Source organism: Ovis canadensis, chromosome 17 (assembly GCF_042477335.2).
Source record: "Ovis canadensis isolate MfBH-ARS-UI-01 breed Bighorn chromosome 17, ARS-UI_OviCan_v2, whole genome shotgun sequence".
Lineage (NCBI taxonomy): Eukaryota > Metazoa > Chordata > Mammalia > Artiodactyla > Bovidae > Ovis > Ovis canadensis.
The window spans coordinates 51,216,654-51,237,208 of NC_091261.1; the positions used below are offsets into that span (position 1 = coordinate 51,216,654).

Below are 20,555 nucleotides of genomic sequence, written 5' to 3' on the forward strand. Positions count from 1 at the left end.
AACCTTTAATTAAACAGAGGGAAAGGAAATTTCTCACACCCTGTGAGGATGGTAGAGCCAACAGAAAGGAAAAGGCGCCTCTTCCTTCCCGGCCAGGACTCAGTCAGGGAAAATCCATGCACTCCTTGCTTACTCCAGCCTTCCCAGCTTCATTCTCCCCTCTATAGAATTCTCCTCCCCTTGATGTGGGAGACTGGTACTGGCTCGTCATGGCTGCAGACCCCAAATGGCAATTCTCTGTTACCCTGAATAAACCCATTTTTGCTGGGGTCGATCTGGCCGTGTAGTATTTATTTTAGGTCAACAAAAGAGAGCCAGGATGCACCACAGGCAGAGACCATTGCATCTCCCTGCCTCAGATCAAGCTGCAGGCCAAACTGGGAGACTCCCCAGGCGCTCTGACTAGCTGACTGCAGGGACAGACACCACAGGTCCAAAGAGGAAAGAGTAACTGAGCATGCAACAGTTACTAACAAAAGAATGACTACTGTAATTTAAATTACCCAACATATAGAGTATTAGCTACGTGCCTACCATATTTTATTTCATTTCATGCTCAAAATGTCATATAAGGCTGGTGCAATTATTATCCACACTTTATCTCCAGACAAAGAAACCAAGATTTAGAGAAATTAAGGTCACACAGGTGGAAGTGGTAAATCATGAATAATCTGTCATTTCAAAGAATGTACACTTTCTAAAGGAAGAAGGAATATGGAAAAAAAAAAACACAATGTCTGATGGACTGGGTAAATTAGTCTTAAATTACCATTAAGTCAAGATAAAAGCATGCCACATTCCAATTCTAGGGAGTAAAGAAATGGTTTTAGAGAGAGCTATTCAAAGCTCGAATGCTATGTGAATTGTACAAAATGCACAAAATTGCCTCTAACCAAAAATGTCAAGAATCTGCTATTGTAGAATAATCTATATTATTTCCTCTCTGATTGGCCTGGAACCACTCTTGAAGGCAACATTTCAATGACAAAGAGATTGTTCCTGAATGTGACTGGGTAAAAGTCATCACCACAGGAGGAAAAGAAATATAGTGTTCTTTCCCTGAAGAATAAAAAAGTACTAAAATCTTCGCAGGCAGTGTTATCCATTATGTGAGGTGCTGACAGGAAATATAGATGGCGTCTAGAGAGGAGAAGGGAGTGAATCAAAGGTGACCTAACTCAGCAATGATTTTTATGGACTGAACGCTGCCATGCAGAGACTCAGTCACTTTCACCCTCCTTCATATAGTGACTATAACTAGACATCCCCGAAGAGGTAGCTACAGAAGTGTGTGTTGTCACAGGTGAGAGTGTGCTTATCTGAGCAGGCTGAGGAGATGGGAGTGAGGCCACGGGAAAGCAGAAACTGAGTGGCAAAGAATCTGTATGAAATAAGAAGAGAGCACCAGTAGCTATTTCAGAGCAACAGGAAGCCAGCACAAAGCTGATTCATATAGGATTTTCTAGTTTGCAAAATATTGGGTTGGCCTAAAAGTTCATTGGGTTTTTCTATAAGTGCATACGGGAAAGTTCGAATGAGCTTTTTGGCCAACTCAATACATTAACTGCCATTTGATCCTCATTTATGAGCCATGTTTTAGGACTTTCTGAAAATTACAGATAATGAAAGTGAGCTTGACAACAGCCGAACGGGTTCCCGGGGTCTCGGAGCTTTCTAGCTGTGAAGCTGGGGCTCCGGACTCCAGAGCTGATATTTTCTATCCTCTGAAGTCATGGCTGTCAATGTAAATGAAGGATCTGAGGAAAAAAATCATGCTGATTGATGAGATGTGGATATAAAACAATGCAAACACATCAGGATCTTTAAAAATGGTTCTTGATGTTGGGAGGAAGAATTAAACGATGACACATGGCCACGTACCTTACTACAGACAGCCCAGCTCCAATATAATTGAGCAGCGGTTTTGCCACTTCTTCTGCGTTCATTCCAAACCAGCCAAACCTGGAAACGAGAGAGTCACAGCAAAGCAGATGTTGCACTGTTTGCAGAGACAGGGATGGGCCTAGAGACTGGCACATGGAGCGAAGGAAGTCAGAAGGTAACATACCCTAAAAGATCGCATATTAGCGCATATGTGGAATCCAGAGGAACAATACAGATGAACTCTTTGCAAAGCAGAAATAGACACACGGGGTAGAGAACAAACATATGGGCATCAAGAGGTGGAAGGGGGGTGGGATGAACTGGGAGCCTGGGACTGACATATATAACCACTAGGTATAACACAGGTAACTAACGAGAGCCTGCTGTATACAGCACACGGAATTCTACTCAATGCTTTATAATGACCTATATGGGAAAACGATCTAAAAAAAGCGGATATATATGTAGGTATAACTGATTCACTTTTCTGTACAGCAGAAACTAATGCAACATTATGAAACAACTATCGTCCAATAAAATAAATAAATTGTAAAAAAGCAGATATTTTTGAATATGTTTGCATCACACTGTTTAAGGCCATGGACTCAAGGTCAGATTCCTGATTCAAACCCTAGGTCCATGATTTATTAACTGTGACTTGGATAAGTTAACTCCCTTTATTGTGTCTCTACTTCTCATGTTTAAAATGGGGGTAATTCTATCTATAATTATACCTAATTACAGGTTTCTTATGAAGATTAAATGAGTCAGTATATGTAAAAGTATTTGTCTAAAAGAAAACTCCCTTTCACGCTAAGACTAAGAAATAAATAAGAAAAAATAGGTTAAGTGGCTAACTGAATGCTGATAAATTGAGTGCAATTTCGTATAGAATTTGAAGTAAACTTCAGTGACTATTTGGTTAAAGATCTCTACTCTTTGGCATTGCTTTAAATTCTGTTTTTAATCCCTTGATCTTGCAGTGACCATTACCAATAATCACTGTGAACCATCCAAGGATGAGAAAAATGGAGACAAGAAGAAGAAGAAGAAAACAGCAGACTGGGAGTGGAGAAAGGACAGGAAAGAATGTCTTGGAGGTTAGTCTGTTTCATTATTACTGAGGTTGCTGTAGTGCTTTGAGTAGGAAGAGGAGCTGGAAAAGTAAGGTTAGAATAAAATCCTCCTTTGAATTGTCATCCCAAACTCAACTGGAATGTTCATCTTAATGCTGACAGAGGGTGGTGCAGTCCAACAGGACTTCTCTAATGTTCCATGGCTGTTCCATGGTTGCACAGGGCAGCTTCTAACCAGATACAGTGATGGAGCACTTGAGATGTGGCCAGTACCACTGAGGAACTGAATGCTTAATTTTATCACATTTTAATGAATTTAAATATACACAGCCACATGTTTTGTGGCAACCCCATCTGACAGCTCAACTCTAGAGCTGAGGGGTTGGCTACCTTTCCCATAAAGGGCAACAGAGTAGATATTTTAGGCTTTGTGGACTGGATGGCCTCTGGTAACTGTTCACCCCTGCCTTTATGGGGTAAAAATAGCCATGCTGTAAATGTTCCTAAAATGGATGTGTTTGGCTTTGTGCCAATAATATTTTATTTACAAAGTGGAAGCTGGGCAATGATTTGCTGACCCTGGCTCAGACCCCAAAGGGAAGAATACAGGCTCTAGAGCTACTAGACCTGGGTTTGAACTCGGCTCATTAGCTCTGTGACCTTCAACAAGTCACTCATCTTTTTGCGTGTCAGTTATCTTCTAAGACAGTACCTACCTCATCTGTTTGTGGAAATAAGATTAGAATGATGATGTGTACAACACATGAAACAAAACAGTCACACACAGAAAAGGAAAATAAATATCAATGCCCTTTCTTTTTCCCTGTTTCATTCTCTAAAGAAAATTATTTATCTTGATTGGCGTGTTAGATCACTTCTTTAGAATTAAGGCAAACAATTCAACGTAGCACATGTTACGTGTATGTCTTAACAAGAAGTGACCTTTGTGAGGGCAGGAATCAGTGTTTGCCTTACACAGAATGTGAGTGAAGAGAATCTGAGTTGAAAACACCCTGTTTTGTGTTACCTTGAGCTTGCCCATCCAGTTAAGGCATTAAATGATCCCCAGATTAAGATCCCAAGGCCCAAACCAATGGTTTTGATAATTGGGACAACAGCTATGTTACCTGTAGATGAAATATACAGAAGAAAGGTGTTATTTTTCAATACAGAAAATCTATTTATAAATTAAATTAGTTTTAATTTCAGATGAAGCTTATGGGATTTGGACAAACTTAGTAAAGCCTAATTCCTCATTTTAAAAATAAAACAACCAATGTTTGGCATTAACCTCATGATTATGATTGCTAAAAGAGCCAGGCTTAGGGCAAAATCCTACAAAGCAAATGTTAAATTAGCTCTTTGCTTAACTGCACCAATGTTCTTCATCTTTAGTGTAGGTCTCCATTATGACTTTTTTGCAGAAGTTGGTCAATGATAAAATTAATGGTGACCATCCTCTTAGACTGGAACTAGACCAATCATTGGCAGATGTCCTTGGCTCAATATGGCCCCAGACTTATTGCTCTCTCATGCTCATTTACTTGTCTTTTGGATTGCCCCACCCAGTGCTTTGTGCTCTTGAGGGTCACTCAGGACCAAATTCATGGTCATTCTTTTTTTCCCCCAGTTCCTGACCTGCTATCTGACTCAATCAATATCCTCTTGAAAGGTTTTCTCTCTTGGTTTTCAAGATGCCTTCATCATCAGCTTCCCTCCTGTTCCTCTCATTCTTTGGCTGTTCTTTCTCATCATACCATCTGGACAGAGGTACCCTCTAAAAATTATCCCTAAAATACACTCCTCCTCTTGCTATATTCTTTGGGCACTTGACTAGTTTCATGATTTCAGCTATCAGCTAGAGACACATGCTTCCAGCACTAGCCTGGACCTTCTCCAGAGCTTTAGTGCCAATAAGAGATTACCGACCAGATGTCCCCCATTGTGGGAATATTAGGAACTTTAAACTAAAAAGGTTCCAAGCTGAAGTCGTCATTTTCCCTTTCATCCATGTTCTTTTCCCTTTTCTCCTCATCCATGTCAATGACACTGTCACTCTCCTAATCACTTACAATAAAATCCCTACATCACTGTTAACTCTTCCCCTTCCTCTACCAACCATATCCAGTCAGCTACTGTGCCCTACACTGTGAGATGGTTAGACAGCATCACTGCATCAATGGACATGAATCTGAGCAAACTCCAGGAGATAGTGGAGGACACAGGAGCCTGGTGGGCTGCTGTTCATGGGGTCCCAAAGAGTCAGACACAACTTAGCAATCAAAAAACAATGCTATGACCCACATCATCCCAGTCTGCAGCAGTTTTCAAATTAAACTTTTCCCACCAACTCCTTGGACCATAAAGAAGCCCGAGGGCTGAAGGACTGATGCTTTTGAACTGTGGTATTGAAGAAGACCCTTGACAGTTCCCTGGACTGCAAGAAGATCAAACCAGTCCATCCTAAAGGAAATAAATTCTGAATAGTCATTGGAAGGACTGATGCTGAAGCTCCAATACTTTGGCCACCTGATGCTAAGAGCCTGACTCATTAGAAAAGACCCTGATGCTGGGACAGATTGACGGCAGGAGGAGAAGGGGACAACAGAGGATGAGATGGTTGGATGGCATCACCGACTCAATGGACATGAGTTTGAGTAAACTTCAGGAGATGGTGAAAGACAGAGAAGCCTGACATGCTGCAGTCCACGGGGTCGTAAACAGACACAACTGAACGACTGAACAACCACAACAACCAACTCCTAGGGTGAACAGCTGTTTGAATATAAATACTGCAGTGGTTGTCAAGATCTGCAGGATGAATGATTGGTCTCTCTGTTCCCCTGTCCTATTCAAAATGATGATCACAATCGTACTAAAGTAGCCATGAGGTATAATAATTATAACTCTAGCAAGGAAATGGCAACCCACTCCAGTACTCTTGCCTGGAAAATCCCATGGATGGAGGAGCCTGGTAGGCTGCAGTCCATGGGGTCACTAAGAGTCGGACACGACTGAGCAACTCCACTTTCACTTTTCACTTTCATGCATTGGACTAGGAAATGGCAACCCACTCCAGTGTTCTTGCCTGGAGAATCCCAGGGACGGGGGAGCCTGGTGGGCTGCCGTCTATGGGGTCGCAAAGAGTCGGATACGACTGAAGTGACTTAGCAGCAGCAGCAGCAGTGCAAATTTAACTCTTTTGTCCTTCAACGCATCATCTTCACTAAATCACTTAATTCTGTAGAGATTCAAATTAATTAGGAGCCCAATAAGTTTTTTTTTCTATTATTTTTTTCTTTTATTTTTATTTTTAGTTTTACTTTATTTTACTTTACAATACTGTATTGGTTTTGCCATACATTGACATGAATCCACCACGGGTGTACATGCGTTCCCAAACATGAACCCCCCTCCCGTCTTCCCTCCCCATAACACCTCTCTGGGTCATCACCGTGCACCAGCCCCAAGCATGTTGTATCCTGCATCAGACATAGACAGGCAATTCGATTCTTACATGATAGTATACATGTTTCAATGCCATTCAATAAGTTTTTAACATTTAAACATCTATTTGCTTTTAATCAAATTACCTCTAGAGATCCTTGATTTTCTTTGTTAAAGAAAACTCTCCTGGGGTTATATTAATAGATGAAAAATATTCCTGATAGGCCAAGCAAAGGCATAAACTCTAGTTATAAAATTTCAGGCAATAGTGATAAGGCAACAGAAGGAAGATTTTTGTTTGTCTTTGTTTTTCTGCCAGTGCTTTTGAAATGATACTGTGTTTGCGTTTGTCTACTTTTAAGGACAAGTCCTAGAAATGCTATTAGTAGAGCAGATTATTTAATAAGTATTTCTGATAAACATGCTAGAGAAAGGGCAGAGCACTTATGCTTGAACAAATAGCAAGTGAAACATTTTTCCTATAATAATTTTATATAATAATATAAACATAATAATTTTGCTATAATTTTCTAGCAGGAACAAGAAAGAAATCATTAAAAGGAAAGTGTCAGGAAAAATATCTGAGTCAAAAATATGAACCAAAAATATTTATGGAGCATATAAATGAAAGAAACAAAATCATTAATTTCTAGTATCTATCATCATTTCCTTCTATTATGATCATAGTATCAAATGATTAAAGGATAAGTTATATCATACATTACCTGTTGCCCAAATGCAGCCCCCAACCATTGCAAAAGGCCAAAATTTAGGGCAATGTAGTATCAGATTTACCACCAAGGCAACCAACCATATGGCAGCACAAAGTACCCACTGGAGAAACATTCCTAGAAATAAAAAATCAGTGTCAGGGGGTCAACCTGATATAAGAAAGTTAGTGCTTAGGAATATCAATGAGATGTTATAATAACAGTCACAATTTATTGCATACCTATATTCCAGATGCTTTACACCTCTATTATAACACCTGTAACTACTACGCATCGTACTTAACCCTAGTTCAGAGACAGAGAAAACAAATCTGAGATGAAGCAACTTGTCCAAATAGCTAACAGTTTGTAAAACTAGAATTCCTTACTTGGCTCCAAAGCTAGTTCTACATTGTGCATTCTTGCCTAACAGGGATCAAGAATTTTCTGCCAAAGAGTAAGGGCAAGACCAAGTCAATATATTTTTATTCAGATGTCATACTTTGTGCCATTCCTGACCAAAGAGAACGGCATTAAGAATTTCAGAATAGCACAATAGTAATTTGAACCTCTGGAGATCATATGAGTTACTCTGAGATAAACATAAAGTCCTTTACGGCCACGTGTAGGATCCATGCACTTGGAGTCGAGTGTCTGTGATGAGGCAGACATTTCAGACTGAGAATTAGCCTTTCTACTCCCCTTCCTATGCTCTTGGCTGCTATCCACCAGTTACTGGAAGGTCATGTGGTGATATGGGGTATATCTGTACCTTTCTGAGGTTCAGAAAGAAGGTTCAGGGATTAAAAGGACACAGAAACATCAACCTTGGAAGAAATACTAAGGTTGTTATAACTCAATGGTATTTATAGCACTTCAGACTCTATTGGAAGATTTTTGCTTATTTCTACTCAATCTCATGGTGGAGGAGAGAAAAACATCTGCTAACCTCTAAAATTAGGAACACAGAGATGAAAGGGAACTTCATTTTATAAGTCCTTCATTTTACAAATCAGAAACAGAATAAACGAGCTGATCAGGCTTCCCGGGATCACATGGTTCTTGTAAAACCTCGAAAGCCAGGTCCTCTACCCTTTAGCATCGTTTTTGTTCTGTTAGTACTTTTCATTCCTGTTCTGACTCCAGTAGGAAAAAGAAGAAAGGCTATGGAAGGAAAGGCTCTGCAACTCTATTGTCCAGGTAGTATAAAGACATAAGAAATTGGGGTGCTAACACAATGCTTCTCACCAGACTTTCACCATAACATCCTCAATTCCTTTTCTTGGCTTTAATAGGAAAAGCAAGTGGATAAAAACAACTATTACTTCTCCTTCCTTGAATTCACATTACAGTCAATTCTATGATAACGTGACACATATGTTTCAAAAATCACTACACTAGGTAAAATAATGTGATAAAACCCACAGAGCTCATGGGGGGAATGGGACTAAGGACACAACACTTGAAAACTTCATAAAAAAAGGTATCAAAAAAGATAGGAGGGCTTCCCTGATGGTTCGGTGCTAAAGAATCTGTCTGCCAATGCAAGAGACACAGGTTTGATCCCTGGTCCAGGAAGACCCCACATGCTTTGGAGCAATTTAGCCCATGTTCCACAACTATTGAGGAGAAGGCAATGGCAACCCACTCCAGTACTCCTGCCTGGAAAATCCCATGGATGGAGGAGCCTGGTAGGCTGCAGTCCATGGGGTCGCTATGAGTCGGACACGACTGAGTGACTTCATTTTCACTTTTCACTTTCATGCACTGGAGAAGGAAATGGCAACCCACTCCAGTGTTCTTGCCTGGAGAATCCCAGGGACGGAGGAGCCTGCTGGGCTGCAGTCTATGGGGTTGCACAGAGTCGGACACGACTAAAGTGACTTAGCAGCAGCAACAGCAGCAGCAGCCACAACTATTGAGACTGTGCTCTAGAGCCCAAGAGCTCCAACTACTGAAGCCTGCACGCCCTGAAGCCTGTGCTCCACGAAAGGAGAACACTGCAATGAGAAGAGCTCACACCGCAGCAAGGAGTAGCCCCCGCTGCTCCAACTATAGAAAAACCTACCCAGCAGCAAAGACTGAGTGCTGTCAAAAATAAATAGATAAAATAATTGTTTTAAAAGAAAGCCTAACAAAAAATGGTAGTACAGCTTTATACTGGGTAAGTGATTAAGAAATTCACAAATTCTGTAATAAATATGGCACTTTACCTTGTAAAAGACATGAAGTTTACTTAAGCAAATAAGTGTCAAAGGTGTTGCAGCCCATGAATTATTTGCAAAGGTTGGGAGGGTTTGAACACCACGTGCGGACGGCTGTGGTGGTTTGGGGCAGAGGGTGTGAGCACATTTTGTGCATTGCTATGCACCTTTATCCATCTGGGTGCAGTTTTCTATGTTCACATGTTTGTCAGTCAAAATTGTGTATGAGCAAGCACAAAATTTGTGTTATGAGCAAACTGCTTCCTTTTATATCATGAGTGTTGGATTTTAAAAAGCAAGTATTACTACAGAACTGACTAACTTTCTTCCTTTGTAAACATAGCTTTTGTTGCTGTAGTTCAGCTCCTTTGTCCACAGGACTGTCCAGGCAAGAAGACTGCAGTGGGTTGCCATTTCCTTCTTCAGTGGATTTTCTCGGACCAGGGGTCGAATCTGTGTCTCCTTTCTTGGCAGGCGGATTCTTTACCACTGAGCCACCAGGGAAGCCCATAAACATAGCCAGTATGGCTAAAAAGCTTCCTTCATCCTAGCTTCACCATGAAACAGAATATTAAGGTTATCCTATACTGACTAGCACTTAGATAACCTGGCATGGGCATTATCAACTGCTTTAAGCTCTATTCACTTGGCATCTGGAACAGCAAAATTCATTTTTACAGTCATCATTTAAAGAAGACCTAAACAGTGAACTTCACATTTAAAATTAACCTAAGGTTAACAATGAAGAAAATAGAATTACCATCTCCAGTCTCATATTTTTTAAGTGGTACAAAGTTTGAGCCGAATAAAAGGATGGCTACAATAGAAGCGATGAAACCAGTGGTGAGGTCTGTTGCATTACTGTTCATGGCTCTGGAGCTGTCCAAGAGCAAGCTGATTCACTTTTGACTTGATCTTCTTTTCAAGAACTTCTGAAATAAAAGAAACAAAAATGAAATAATTAAGAAGTTGTGAATCTGTGAGCACGTTATGATCAATACATGATACTATTCAGTTTTTCAAAAGTATGGTAAGAGTCCTTCATCTAGATTAAAAACTTAGGACATTATGAATTTATGTCCACACCCCACATTAATTCATTTTCTTCTTTTATTTTGCCAACAAATATTTTCTGACTACTGACCTAAATTAAAAAAAAAAAAAAAAGCAAACTTTGTCTTCAGAGTTTGAAAAACCTAACTTCTTCCAAGATCTGGCTACAATTTGTATGATATTTTAGAGAAATTCTCCTGTGTGGGTAGACTGGTATAATGAAGACTTGTGGACCAAAATTCTACTCATTTCAATTTGGTCTTGTGACAATTAAGTGACAGCACATGTGAAGACAGAAGGTACTATGAGTACCTTCTGAGCACAAGCTCTTCTGCTATTTGAAACACAAGCTTAAGGGCATAATTAAGCTCTATTGTTGCTACATACTCAGGATCCCCTAGAGGTAGAGTCATTTTTCTTCATCAGTAGCACCCTTTCAGTGTGCAATAGTTCAAATAGTTTAGTTCATCAAACTATCTTTTATGACTTTAAAAAAAAACAAAACTGAACAGATAGAAGAATCTCCTACAGACCTCTTCAACAATCTCCTAAATCTCTTGAAGGTGGCCAACACGGTGGAGCGGGAAGACTCTGAACTCACCTCCTCTCATGGACACACCAAACTCACAATTATTTACAGAGAAACTATCAATGAAAGTGACCTGAATACTAGCAGAAACAATCTTTTACAACTAAAGAAATAAAGAAGAAACCACAGGGGGATTTCCTGGTGGTCCAGCGGTTAAATCTCTGTGCTTCCACGGCAGGGGGCATGGGTTCGATCCTTGGTCAGGGAACTAAGATCCCACATACCATGAAGTGCCCCCCCCCAAAAAAAAAAGACAAAAGAACCCAACAGGGATGGGAGGAAGGGTGGAGACACAGTAGAGTTGAGACCCTACCTGTTTGTAGGTGACCAAAAAAGAGTATGATAATCATAATTGCTGGGATTCTGCCAAGGTGAGGGGCCCAAGTCCCACATTGGGCTCCCCAGACTGGGGCTCCTGCATGGGGAAGAGGACCCCGTGCTTTGGAGAGGACCCTTCCAGATTTGAAGGCCAGAAAGACTTGCATTTGGGAAACCCAGAGGGCTGTAGAAAACACAGACTCTGCTCTTAAGAGGACACACACAAAATCTCACATGCTCCAAGACCCAGAGCAGAGGTTGTCATATGAAAGGAGCTGGGTCAGACCCCTTGCTAATCTTAAAGAGTTGCCTGGTGAGGAAGGAGGCAACTAACGCTCACCCTGGGGATGCAGATGTTGACAACAGCCATTTTTGGGACCTCAGTCTGCCGGGAAGATGCTGGAAAGCATCATTTTGAAATCCTCCCACTAACCGGGCCTCACCCAAAGGTGTGCTGCACCATTCCTGTGATGACCCAGGCCAAGCAACCAGCAAGGCAGGGACATAGCCTAACCCACTAGCAGACTAGCAGCCATAGGTAGGCCCCCTGCTTAGTCCCCAGTATTCCCAGGACTTGACCCTGCCTACTGACACCAGCACTGGGACCACTAGGACCTGGCCCTGCCCATTGGCAAGTCCAGACTAGCTCCAGAACCGTTTGGCTTGCAGCTAGCTACCACAGGACTTGACTCAGCCATTAGGGGGTCCTAGAGCTAGTCTTAGCCCATCAGTAGAACACATGAGATTTTGCATTCACCTTTCAAAAGCAAAGTCTATTTCCACCAGTGCAGAGCACTAGCTCCGTGATCTCCTGGTCCACTTTAGTCAGCTGCGTTAGGACCTGGTCTCACCAACCAGCAGGTGGGCAGCAGCCCTGGGATGGCCTGGGCCCCACAGCCAGCCATGCTGGGACTTGGCCCCTCCTACCAGTGGCCAGCAGCCTCTGCACTAGGCAGGGCCTGGCAAACAACTGATTTGAGGGCCAGCCACACCTAGCAGTGTACCCACAGTAGTTGGCTCTAACACAACAGAAGGGCTCATGCAGTCCATATAGGGGGCACCACCAGAGCTCTGGTGATCAGAGAGGAGTGTTATGCTGGGATGCATAGGATGTCTACTACTTATGGCTACTTCTCCAAGATCAGAAAATATAGCCAACCTACCTAATATGGAGTAACACAAACAAAGAACTGGAAAAATGAGGTGACAGAGGAATAGTTTCAAAATAGAAAAACAAGATAAAACTAAACAAGAAAAGCTAAGTGAAGTGAAGAAAGAAATTTACCCAATGCAGAGTTCAGGTAATGATCAAAAAGACACTCAAGGAACTTAAGAATGGATGAAACAATAGGAATTTTAACAGTGAGCTAGAAAATCTGAAGAACCAAAGAGAGGTGAAGAATACAACAATTGATATAAAAAGTATACTAGAGAAAAATAACAGTTGATGATTAGATGATACACGGGACAGGATCAGCTAACTGGAAGACAGAGTAGTGGAAATCACCCGAGCTGAACAGAAAGAAAAAACTGTAAAACTAAGGATAGTTTAAGAGATCCTTGGGACAACATCAAGCATCTAACATTCACATTGGGCTCAGTCACTTCAGTGCAACGTTATGGACTGTAGACCCCCAGGCTCCTCTGTCCATGGGATTCTCCAAGCAAGAATCCTGGAGGGGTTTGCCATGCCATCTTCTAGGGGATCTTCCTGACCCAGGGATCAAACCTGCACCTTTTATGTCTCCTACACTGCAGGCAGATTCTTTACCTCTGAGCTACCAGAGAAGCCCGGTACTCACATTAAGCAGTGCCAGAATGAGGAGAGAGAGAAAAAGGGTAGAAAACGTTATTTGAAAAAATAATAGTTGAAATTTACAAACAGCTCATGTAGCTCAATATGGAAAAAAAAAAAATGGGCAGAAGACCTATAATATGATCCAGCAATCCTGGGCAGAGAAAAATGTGGTTCAAAAGTATACATGCACTACAATGTTCACTAAAACACTATTTACAAAAGTCAAGATATGGAAGCAACCATCAACAAACAAAAGGAGAAGGAAGATATGATATGTATATACAAAAGAAGATTACTCAGCCATAAAAAGAATGGAATAATGCATCTGCAGCAACAGGGATTGGACCTGGAGATTATCATACTAAGCGAAGTAAGTCGGACAAAGACAAATATCATATGATATTGCTTATATACTCAATCTAAAAAAAAAACCAAACTGATACAAATGAACTTATTTACAAAACAGAAACTCAGAGAACAAATTTATAGTTACCAAGGGAGGAAGGTGGAAGAGGAGGAATAGTTAGAGTTTGAGACTGATAGGTATACATTGCTCTCTTTAAAATAGATAACCAACAAGGGCATATTTTTTAAAAAATAAATAATAATAATAATAGCTGAAACTTTCTATCACCTTGGAAAAGAAACAGAAATCCAGATCCAATAAGCAAAAACATCCCAAACAAGATCAAATCAGAGAAGTCCACACTAAGACACGTTGTAAACAAAACAGTAAAAATTACAGATAAAGAGAGAATATTTAAAAGCAGCAAGGAAAAAGCAACTAGTTACATACAAGAGAAATTTGCAGATCACAGGGAGTGGCATGATATATTTTAAGTGATGAAATCAAGATGGCTTTATTCCAGGGATGCAAGGATATTTCAATATCTGCAAATCAATCAGTGTGATATACCACATTAACAAATTGAAGCATAAAAACCATATGATCATCTCAATAGATGCAGAAAAATTTTTTGACAAAATCCAGTATCCATTTACGATAAAAACTCTTAAGAAAGTGGACAGAGAGAGAGCAAACCTTAACATAATAACAGCCATATATGATGAAACTGGGGCTTCTCTGGTGGCTCAGAGTTAAAGATCCGCCTGCCAGTGGAGAAGACACAAGAGATGTGAGTTTGATCCCTGGGTCACAAAGATCCCCTGGAGAAGGAGATGGCAACCCACTCCAGTATTATTGTCTGGAAAATTCCACGGCTAGAGAAGCCTGGCAGGCTATAGTCCATGGGATCGCAAAGAGTTGAACACGACTGAGCACACCTACACACTCAGCTAGGTGGTGGTATGTGCAGCAGACACAGGCATGAAGAACCTACAGCTAACAACACTCAACGGTGAAAAGCTGAAATCATTTCCTCTAAGAATAGGAACACGACAAAAGATGCCCACTTTCATCACTTTTATCGAATGCAGTATCGGAAGTCCTAGCCATGGCACTGTGGACAAAAGAAGAAATAAAGGGAACTCGAATTGGAAAGAAAGATGTAAAACTGTCACTGTTTGCAGATTACATGGTAATATCTGTGCTGCTACTGCTGCGGCTGCTAAATTGCTGCAGTCGTGTCCGACTCTGTGCAGCCCTACGGACAGCAGCCTGCCAGGCTCCTCTGTCCACGGGATACTCTAGGCAAGAATACTGGAGTGGGTGCCGTTTCCTTCTCTAAAAATGCATCAAAAACGTGAGAACTACTATACGAATTCAGTAAAGTTGCAGAGTACAAAATTAAAATATAGAAATCTGTTGCATTTCTGTACACTTGTAATGAACTATCAGAGAGAGAAATTAATACAATCCCATTTACAATAGCATCAAAAAGAATAACATCTCTGGGAATAAATCTAACCACAGAGGTAAAAGATCTGTACTTGGAAAACTACAAGACATTGATAAAATTGAAGATGACACGAAGGGAAGGATATACCACGCTCATGTATTAAGAGACTTAATGTTAAAATGACCATGCTACCCTGGGCAACCCACAAATTTCATACAATTCTTGTCAGAACAGCATGGCATTTTTCACAGAAGTGGAACAAATAATTCTAAAATGTGTATGGAAACACAAAAGACCCCAAATAGCCAAAAGCATCTTGAGAAAGAACAAAGTTTGAGTTATTATGCTCCCTAATTTCATACCATTAAGCTGCAGTAATCAAAACCACATGGTACTGGCACAAAACTGGCACACAGATCAATGGAACAGGATAGACAGCCCAGCTATAAACCTACAAACACATGGTAAACTATTTTATGACAAAGGAGGCAAGAATATACAATGGGGAAAAGAAAACCTTTTTGATAAATGGTGTTGCGTAAACTGGACAGCTACATGAAAAAGAAATATCAAATAACTGTGTTGTGTACCTGGAAATAATAGAGTGATATAGGTCAACAAAGCCAGTAGAGGTGAAGGAATTCCAGTTGAGCTATTTCAAATCCTGAAAGAAGATGCTGTGAAAGTGCTGTACTCAATATGCCAGCAAATTTGGAAAACTCAGCAGTGGCCACAGGACTGGAAAAGGTCAGTTTTCATTCCAATCCTAAAGAAAGGCAATGCCAAAGAATGCTCAAACTACCGCACAATTGCACTCATTTCAGACGCCAGTAAACTGATGCTCAAAATTCTCCAAGCCAGGCTTCAGCAATACATGAACTTCCAGATGTCCAAGATGGTTTTAGAAAAGGCAGAAGAACCAGAGATCAAATTGCCAACATCTGCTGGATCATCAAAAAAGCAAGAGAGTTCCAGAAAAACATCTATTTCTGCTTTATTGACTATGACAAAGCCTTTGACTGTGTGGATCACAAGAAACTGTGGAAAATTCTTAAAGAGATGGGAATACCAGACCACCTGACCTGCCTCTTGAAAAACCTATATGCAGGTCAGGAAGCAACAGTTAGAACTGGACATGTAACAGACTGGTTCCAAATAGGAAAAGGAGTACATCAAGGCTGTATATTGTCACCCTGCTTATTTAACTTCTATGCAGAGTACATCATGAGAAACGCTGGACTGGAAGAAACACAAGGTGGAATCAAGATTGCCGGGAGAAATATCAATCACCTGAGATATGCAGATGACACCACCCTTACGGCAGAAAGTGAAGAGGAACTAAAAAGGCTCTTGATGAAAGTTAAAGAGAGTGAAAAAGTTGGCTTAAAGCTCAACTTTCAGAAAACTAAGATCATGGCATCTGGTCCTATCACTTCATGGCAAATAGATGGGGAAACAGTGGAAACTGTCAGACTTTATTTTTTTAGGCTCCAAAATCACTGCAGATGGTGACTGAAGCCATGAAATTAAAAGATGCTTACTCCTTGGAAGGAAAGTTATGACCAACCTAGATAGCATATTCAAAAGCAGAGATATTACTTTGCCAACAAAGGTCCGTCTAGTCAAGGCTATGGTTTTTCCAGTGGTAATGTATGGATGTGAGAGTTGGACTGTGAAGAAGGCTGAGTGCCGAAGAATTGATGCTTTTGAACTGTGGTGTTGGAGAAGACTCTTGAGAGTCCCTTGGACTGCAAGGAGATCCAACCAGTCCATTCTAAAGGAGATCAGTCCTGGGTGTTCTTTGGAAGGATTGATGCTAAAGTTGAAACTCCAATACTCTGGCCACCTCATGTGAAGAACTGACTCATTGGAAAAGACTTTGAAGCAATGACTCAATGGACATAAGTTTGAGTGAACTCTCGGAGTTGGTGATGGACAGGGAGGCCTGGCATGCTGCAATTCAGAGGGTCGCAAAGAGTCAGACATGACTGAGCGACTGAACTGAACTGAACTGATAGGTCAACTATATCTCTATTTTTAAAAAAATTAGCCACTGGGAGGAAATATGTCAAAACAGCAAAGACAGTTACCACTGGAGTGTAGGGATTATGAGTGAATTCTGAATTTTTACTTGATGCTTTTACGTGTTTCTAGTAGAACATATTGGCTTCCCTGGTGGCTGAGCTGGTAAAGAATCCGCCTGCAATGCAGGAGGCCTGTGTTAGATCCCTGGGTTGGGAAGATGCCCTGGAGAAGGGAACGGCTACTCACTCCAGTATTCTGGCCTGGAGAATTCCATGGACTGTATAATTTATGGGGTTACAAAGAGTCGGACACAACTGAACGGTATAGCAGAACATATGTTGCTTACAAAATGAGAAACAAAACAATGTCATTAAGAATGAAAAAAATTAATCTCTTAAATCCCTTCAAGAGTAATGTTCTTGAAAAATACCTTCAAGACCATCTGAAAATCCAAGGTGAGCAGTTGTGTCCTGCACGATACTATAGCCAGCCGCTAGAATAAAGGGAAGCAGCTCACTAGCTGTCTGTGCAATCAGGTAGCCATGGGTCACATAAGGATAATTACATTTTCATTAAAATTGATTAAATTTAGCAAAAGAGAAAAATTCAGTTCCTTAGTTAAGTTAACTACATGTCAAGTGCTCAATGGCCACATAGAGCCAGTACCTATCACAATGGACAGTGCAGATTGTATGCAGAACATTGCTATCACTGCAGAAAGTTCTACTGGACAACACTCCTAAGCTTATTAAAAAGCTCTGGTTTACTATGAAGAAAAGGACCAAAACTCAAAGAGCCAAGATCCAGACATTTTTCACAAGATAATATCTGGAAAAGGTTATTGAACATTATTCACTTTTTAGCTACAAAAGCTACATGAGAAAAATACAACAGTCATTTTATCACAAGAGGTAACCAGAGTCATGCCACAATACCACTCTGAAATCATATTTGGCACACTGACCTTTTGTTTCACTCACTTCTGTATATAAATCCTGTGGAATGTAATTTAAAACAATCCACCTCTTCCCCCCCACCCCAATTTAATATTATAGTGATATCTTCCTATGAATATGTAATGAATAAAGCATTTGATACATCTAAAATCACTTTTATTATTTTATTTTACAATAATAAACATTTACTTTCAAGGTGTTTCATTTTGTTCACTGTCAAAGAACAACGCTCTTTGCAGAGAATATTTTATATACAACTATCTACTTATCTTCTTTGGTATTATTACAGGGATAACTTCAATACTGATCAATAAATTTTAGTAAGAAAGCTATTTGAAATTTTGTGCGCTTTCTTAAAATGAAACAAAATGCTGGTTGGACAATATCCTCCATGAGGATGTAGTTGAGAAAGAGGTGCTGACATATTTAACACTGACAGACTAAAAAAAACGTCGACAGACTAAAAAAAACGTCGACAGACTAAAAAAAGTCAATAAAAATGCTACAAATCTTCTCCTTAGATGCAAAGAAAGTTTCAGCCCTGTGGCTTCCATCAGTGGCTTACCTGTGTTTGGTTCAAAGATCAAGCTGGTGGATTGTTGCTAAATATCAGAGAGGCAATAGTTCAGAGAAACAGGAGATACCCAGGAAGGATATCACAGGACTAAAGACACATGATTAGTTTCAGCTAAGAAAGCAAATTTGTTTCCATTTTAACTAAACTCAAGGAAGGGGCTGGGGTGGGGGGGAGTCGGAATCCTTGATAAGCACATTGCAAAGAGAATGCCCACCCTTAAAAAACAGCAAAGTGAGCAAAAAGATGGTTCTATTGAAGAATACTGAAAGCCCAAAACCACTTAGATTTCCTTGAAAGAATAACCTGGTATGCTAATCACAATGGATACACTGCATTTTGACTGCTGGGTGAACATTAACTGAGTTACTTAGTTATTACGGGCAGATGCAGACAAATGAAGTTTATTGCGTGTGCCTCTGGTACATTGCAGAAAGCATGCGATCTAATCTCATCGTGGGTTGGCAATGTTTATTATCTTTAAAGAAGAGTCTATTCTTTCTAAATCAATGAAATTTTTTGTGGAAAAGAGAACACCACTCTAGCACATTACTCCCAGGTTTTTTTTGGTGCAGAGAGTTAACCGGAGAAGGCAATGGCACTCCACTCTAGTACTCTTGCCTGGAAAATCCCATGGACGGAGGAGCCTGGTAGGCTGCAGTCCACAGGGTTGCTGGGAGTCGGACACGACTGAACAACTTCATTTTCACTTTTCACTTTCATGCATTGGAGAAGGAAATAGCAACCCACTCCTGTGTTCTTGCCTGGAGAGTCCCAGGGACAGAGGAGCCTGGTGGGCTGCCGTCTATGGGGTCGCACAGAGTCGGACACGACTGAAGCGACATAGCAGCAGCAGTATCAGGTTAACAAGGCTCAAACTTTTAATTATAATGTTTAATTTAATTTAAATAATTGAAAAAATTAAAATTAACATACTCTCGACTAAAGTTTTTAAATGGCTATCTACTGATATATTGTTAAACCATATTTATTTATTTTTGCTGTAGTACTTTTGATTTACTGAATAGTACTTCTTTAAATCTCTCATGGTAATTGAAACTTTTTCCTCTAAGTCCCTCCTAAAAATTGAAAGCTTTTCCTCTAATTCTCTCCTAACAATTTAAACGTCTATAGAGACCTTTTTTTGGCTAGTCTTTGGTACTCTCTGATCAATTTTGCTTGCTCCACTTCACCTAAGATTTCGGTTTTAGTTTCATGTTAATTTCCTCAAATCTCCTGGCAGGCTGCGCCGGTGTCTTGGCTAAGATTAGCAGTCTTGAATTTACTTACTCTGAGACTTGTTTTTTGTTTTTTATTTCAATCAGGAGCATGTTCTAAAAAATCATCGGACCCTCCCCTGCCCAGCTACCCGGGTTTCCTTAAGTTGCTGTCCCCACGCTGCTCCGTGCTCCGGGCTGGGCTGAAATCCCCTGGCTGGGCTGATATCCCCTGGCACTCTGCTGCGGCACAGCCACCTCCCCAGCGCAGAAGCCGAACCAGCACCGCCTTACTCTTCCGGCGCCCAACCAGCCTGGACTTCCTGCGCGACCTTCCTTACCTGTTCACCTGCAGAAAGTGAAGGCAGGGCTCCTGCATCTACGTTCCCAGGCTCGTCTGGCCTCCTTTCCTTCCCGGGAGGCAATGACCTGCACACCTGGCCGCAGAGGACTGAGAAGAACTTAACAAAGGAGATCCCGGACCTGCGGGGCGTTAGGTTGGGAAACACCTTCCCTTCAGCCGCCGGGCAGTGCAGGTCACGTGACTTTGTTGTGAGGTCAACAGGCCCCTTGTCAATCAACCAGCAAACTAGAAAGGCTTTTGTCTATTTTAAAACGTGATTGTTTTAGGGAACTCAAAGTGTCACCCTCACTAAATCTCCCAGAGCATGGTATGATTGATACTGTTAATGGCTAAAAGGACAAGGAATTTCACAACTGTTAAAGATTATCTAAAGCTGTGTTTTCTTTTTTACAGAATGTGAAGAAATTCATCTGAACCACCAATGTCACTAATATCTCTTGCAACATCACAAGATTTTACTTGACATCACCACCCTTTATAAAAGCTCCCAGACCATTTATCTGTATATTTATTGGGTCTGTTTTGAGGAGCAGGTGAGAAC

The 20,555-nt window shown here is 40.8% G+C and overlaps 1 protein-coding gene across 3 annotated transcripts in view; it reads right to left on the minus strand.

Annotated features, from left to right (window-relative positions):
• The window catches only part of TMEM144 (transmembrane protein 144), a 47,869-nt gene extending 27,516 nt beyond the window's left edge, over window positions 1-20,353 (minus strand). For 2 of the 3 annotated variants that reach the window (XM_069558612.1, XM_069558616.1), the window contains exons 1-5: window positions 19,992-20,353; window positions 10,082-10,253; window positions 7,133-7,255; window positions 3,988-4,087; window positions 1,882-1,962 (exon numbers count right to left, since the gene is read on the minus strand). In XM_069558612.1, the coding sequence (XP_069414713.1) occupies window positions 1,882-1,962; window positions 3,988-4,087; window positions 7,133-7,255; window positions 10,082-10,190 (413 nt within the window). In that variant the 5' untranslated portion in view covers window positions 10,191-10,253; window positions 19,992-20,353. Of the gene's footprint in view, window positions 1-1,881; window positions 1,963-3,987; window positions 4,088-7,132; window positions 7,256-10,081; window positions 10,254-19,723; window positions 19,938-19,991 lie in introns of those variants that run through there. The other variant, XM_069558615.1, reaches the window with a different exon arrangement.
• Window positions 20,354-20,555: the final 202 nt, after the last annotated feature.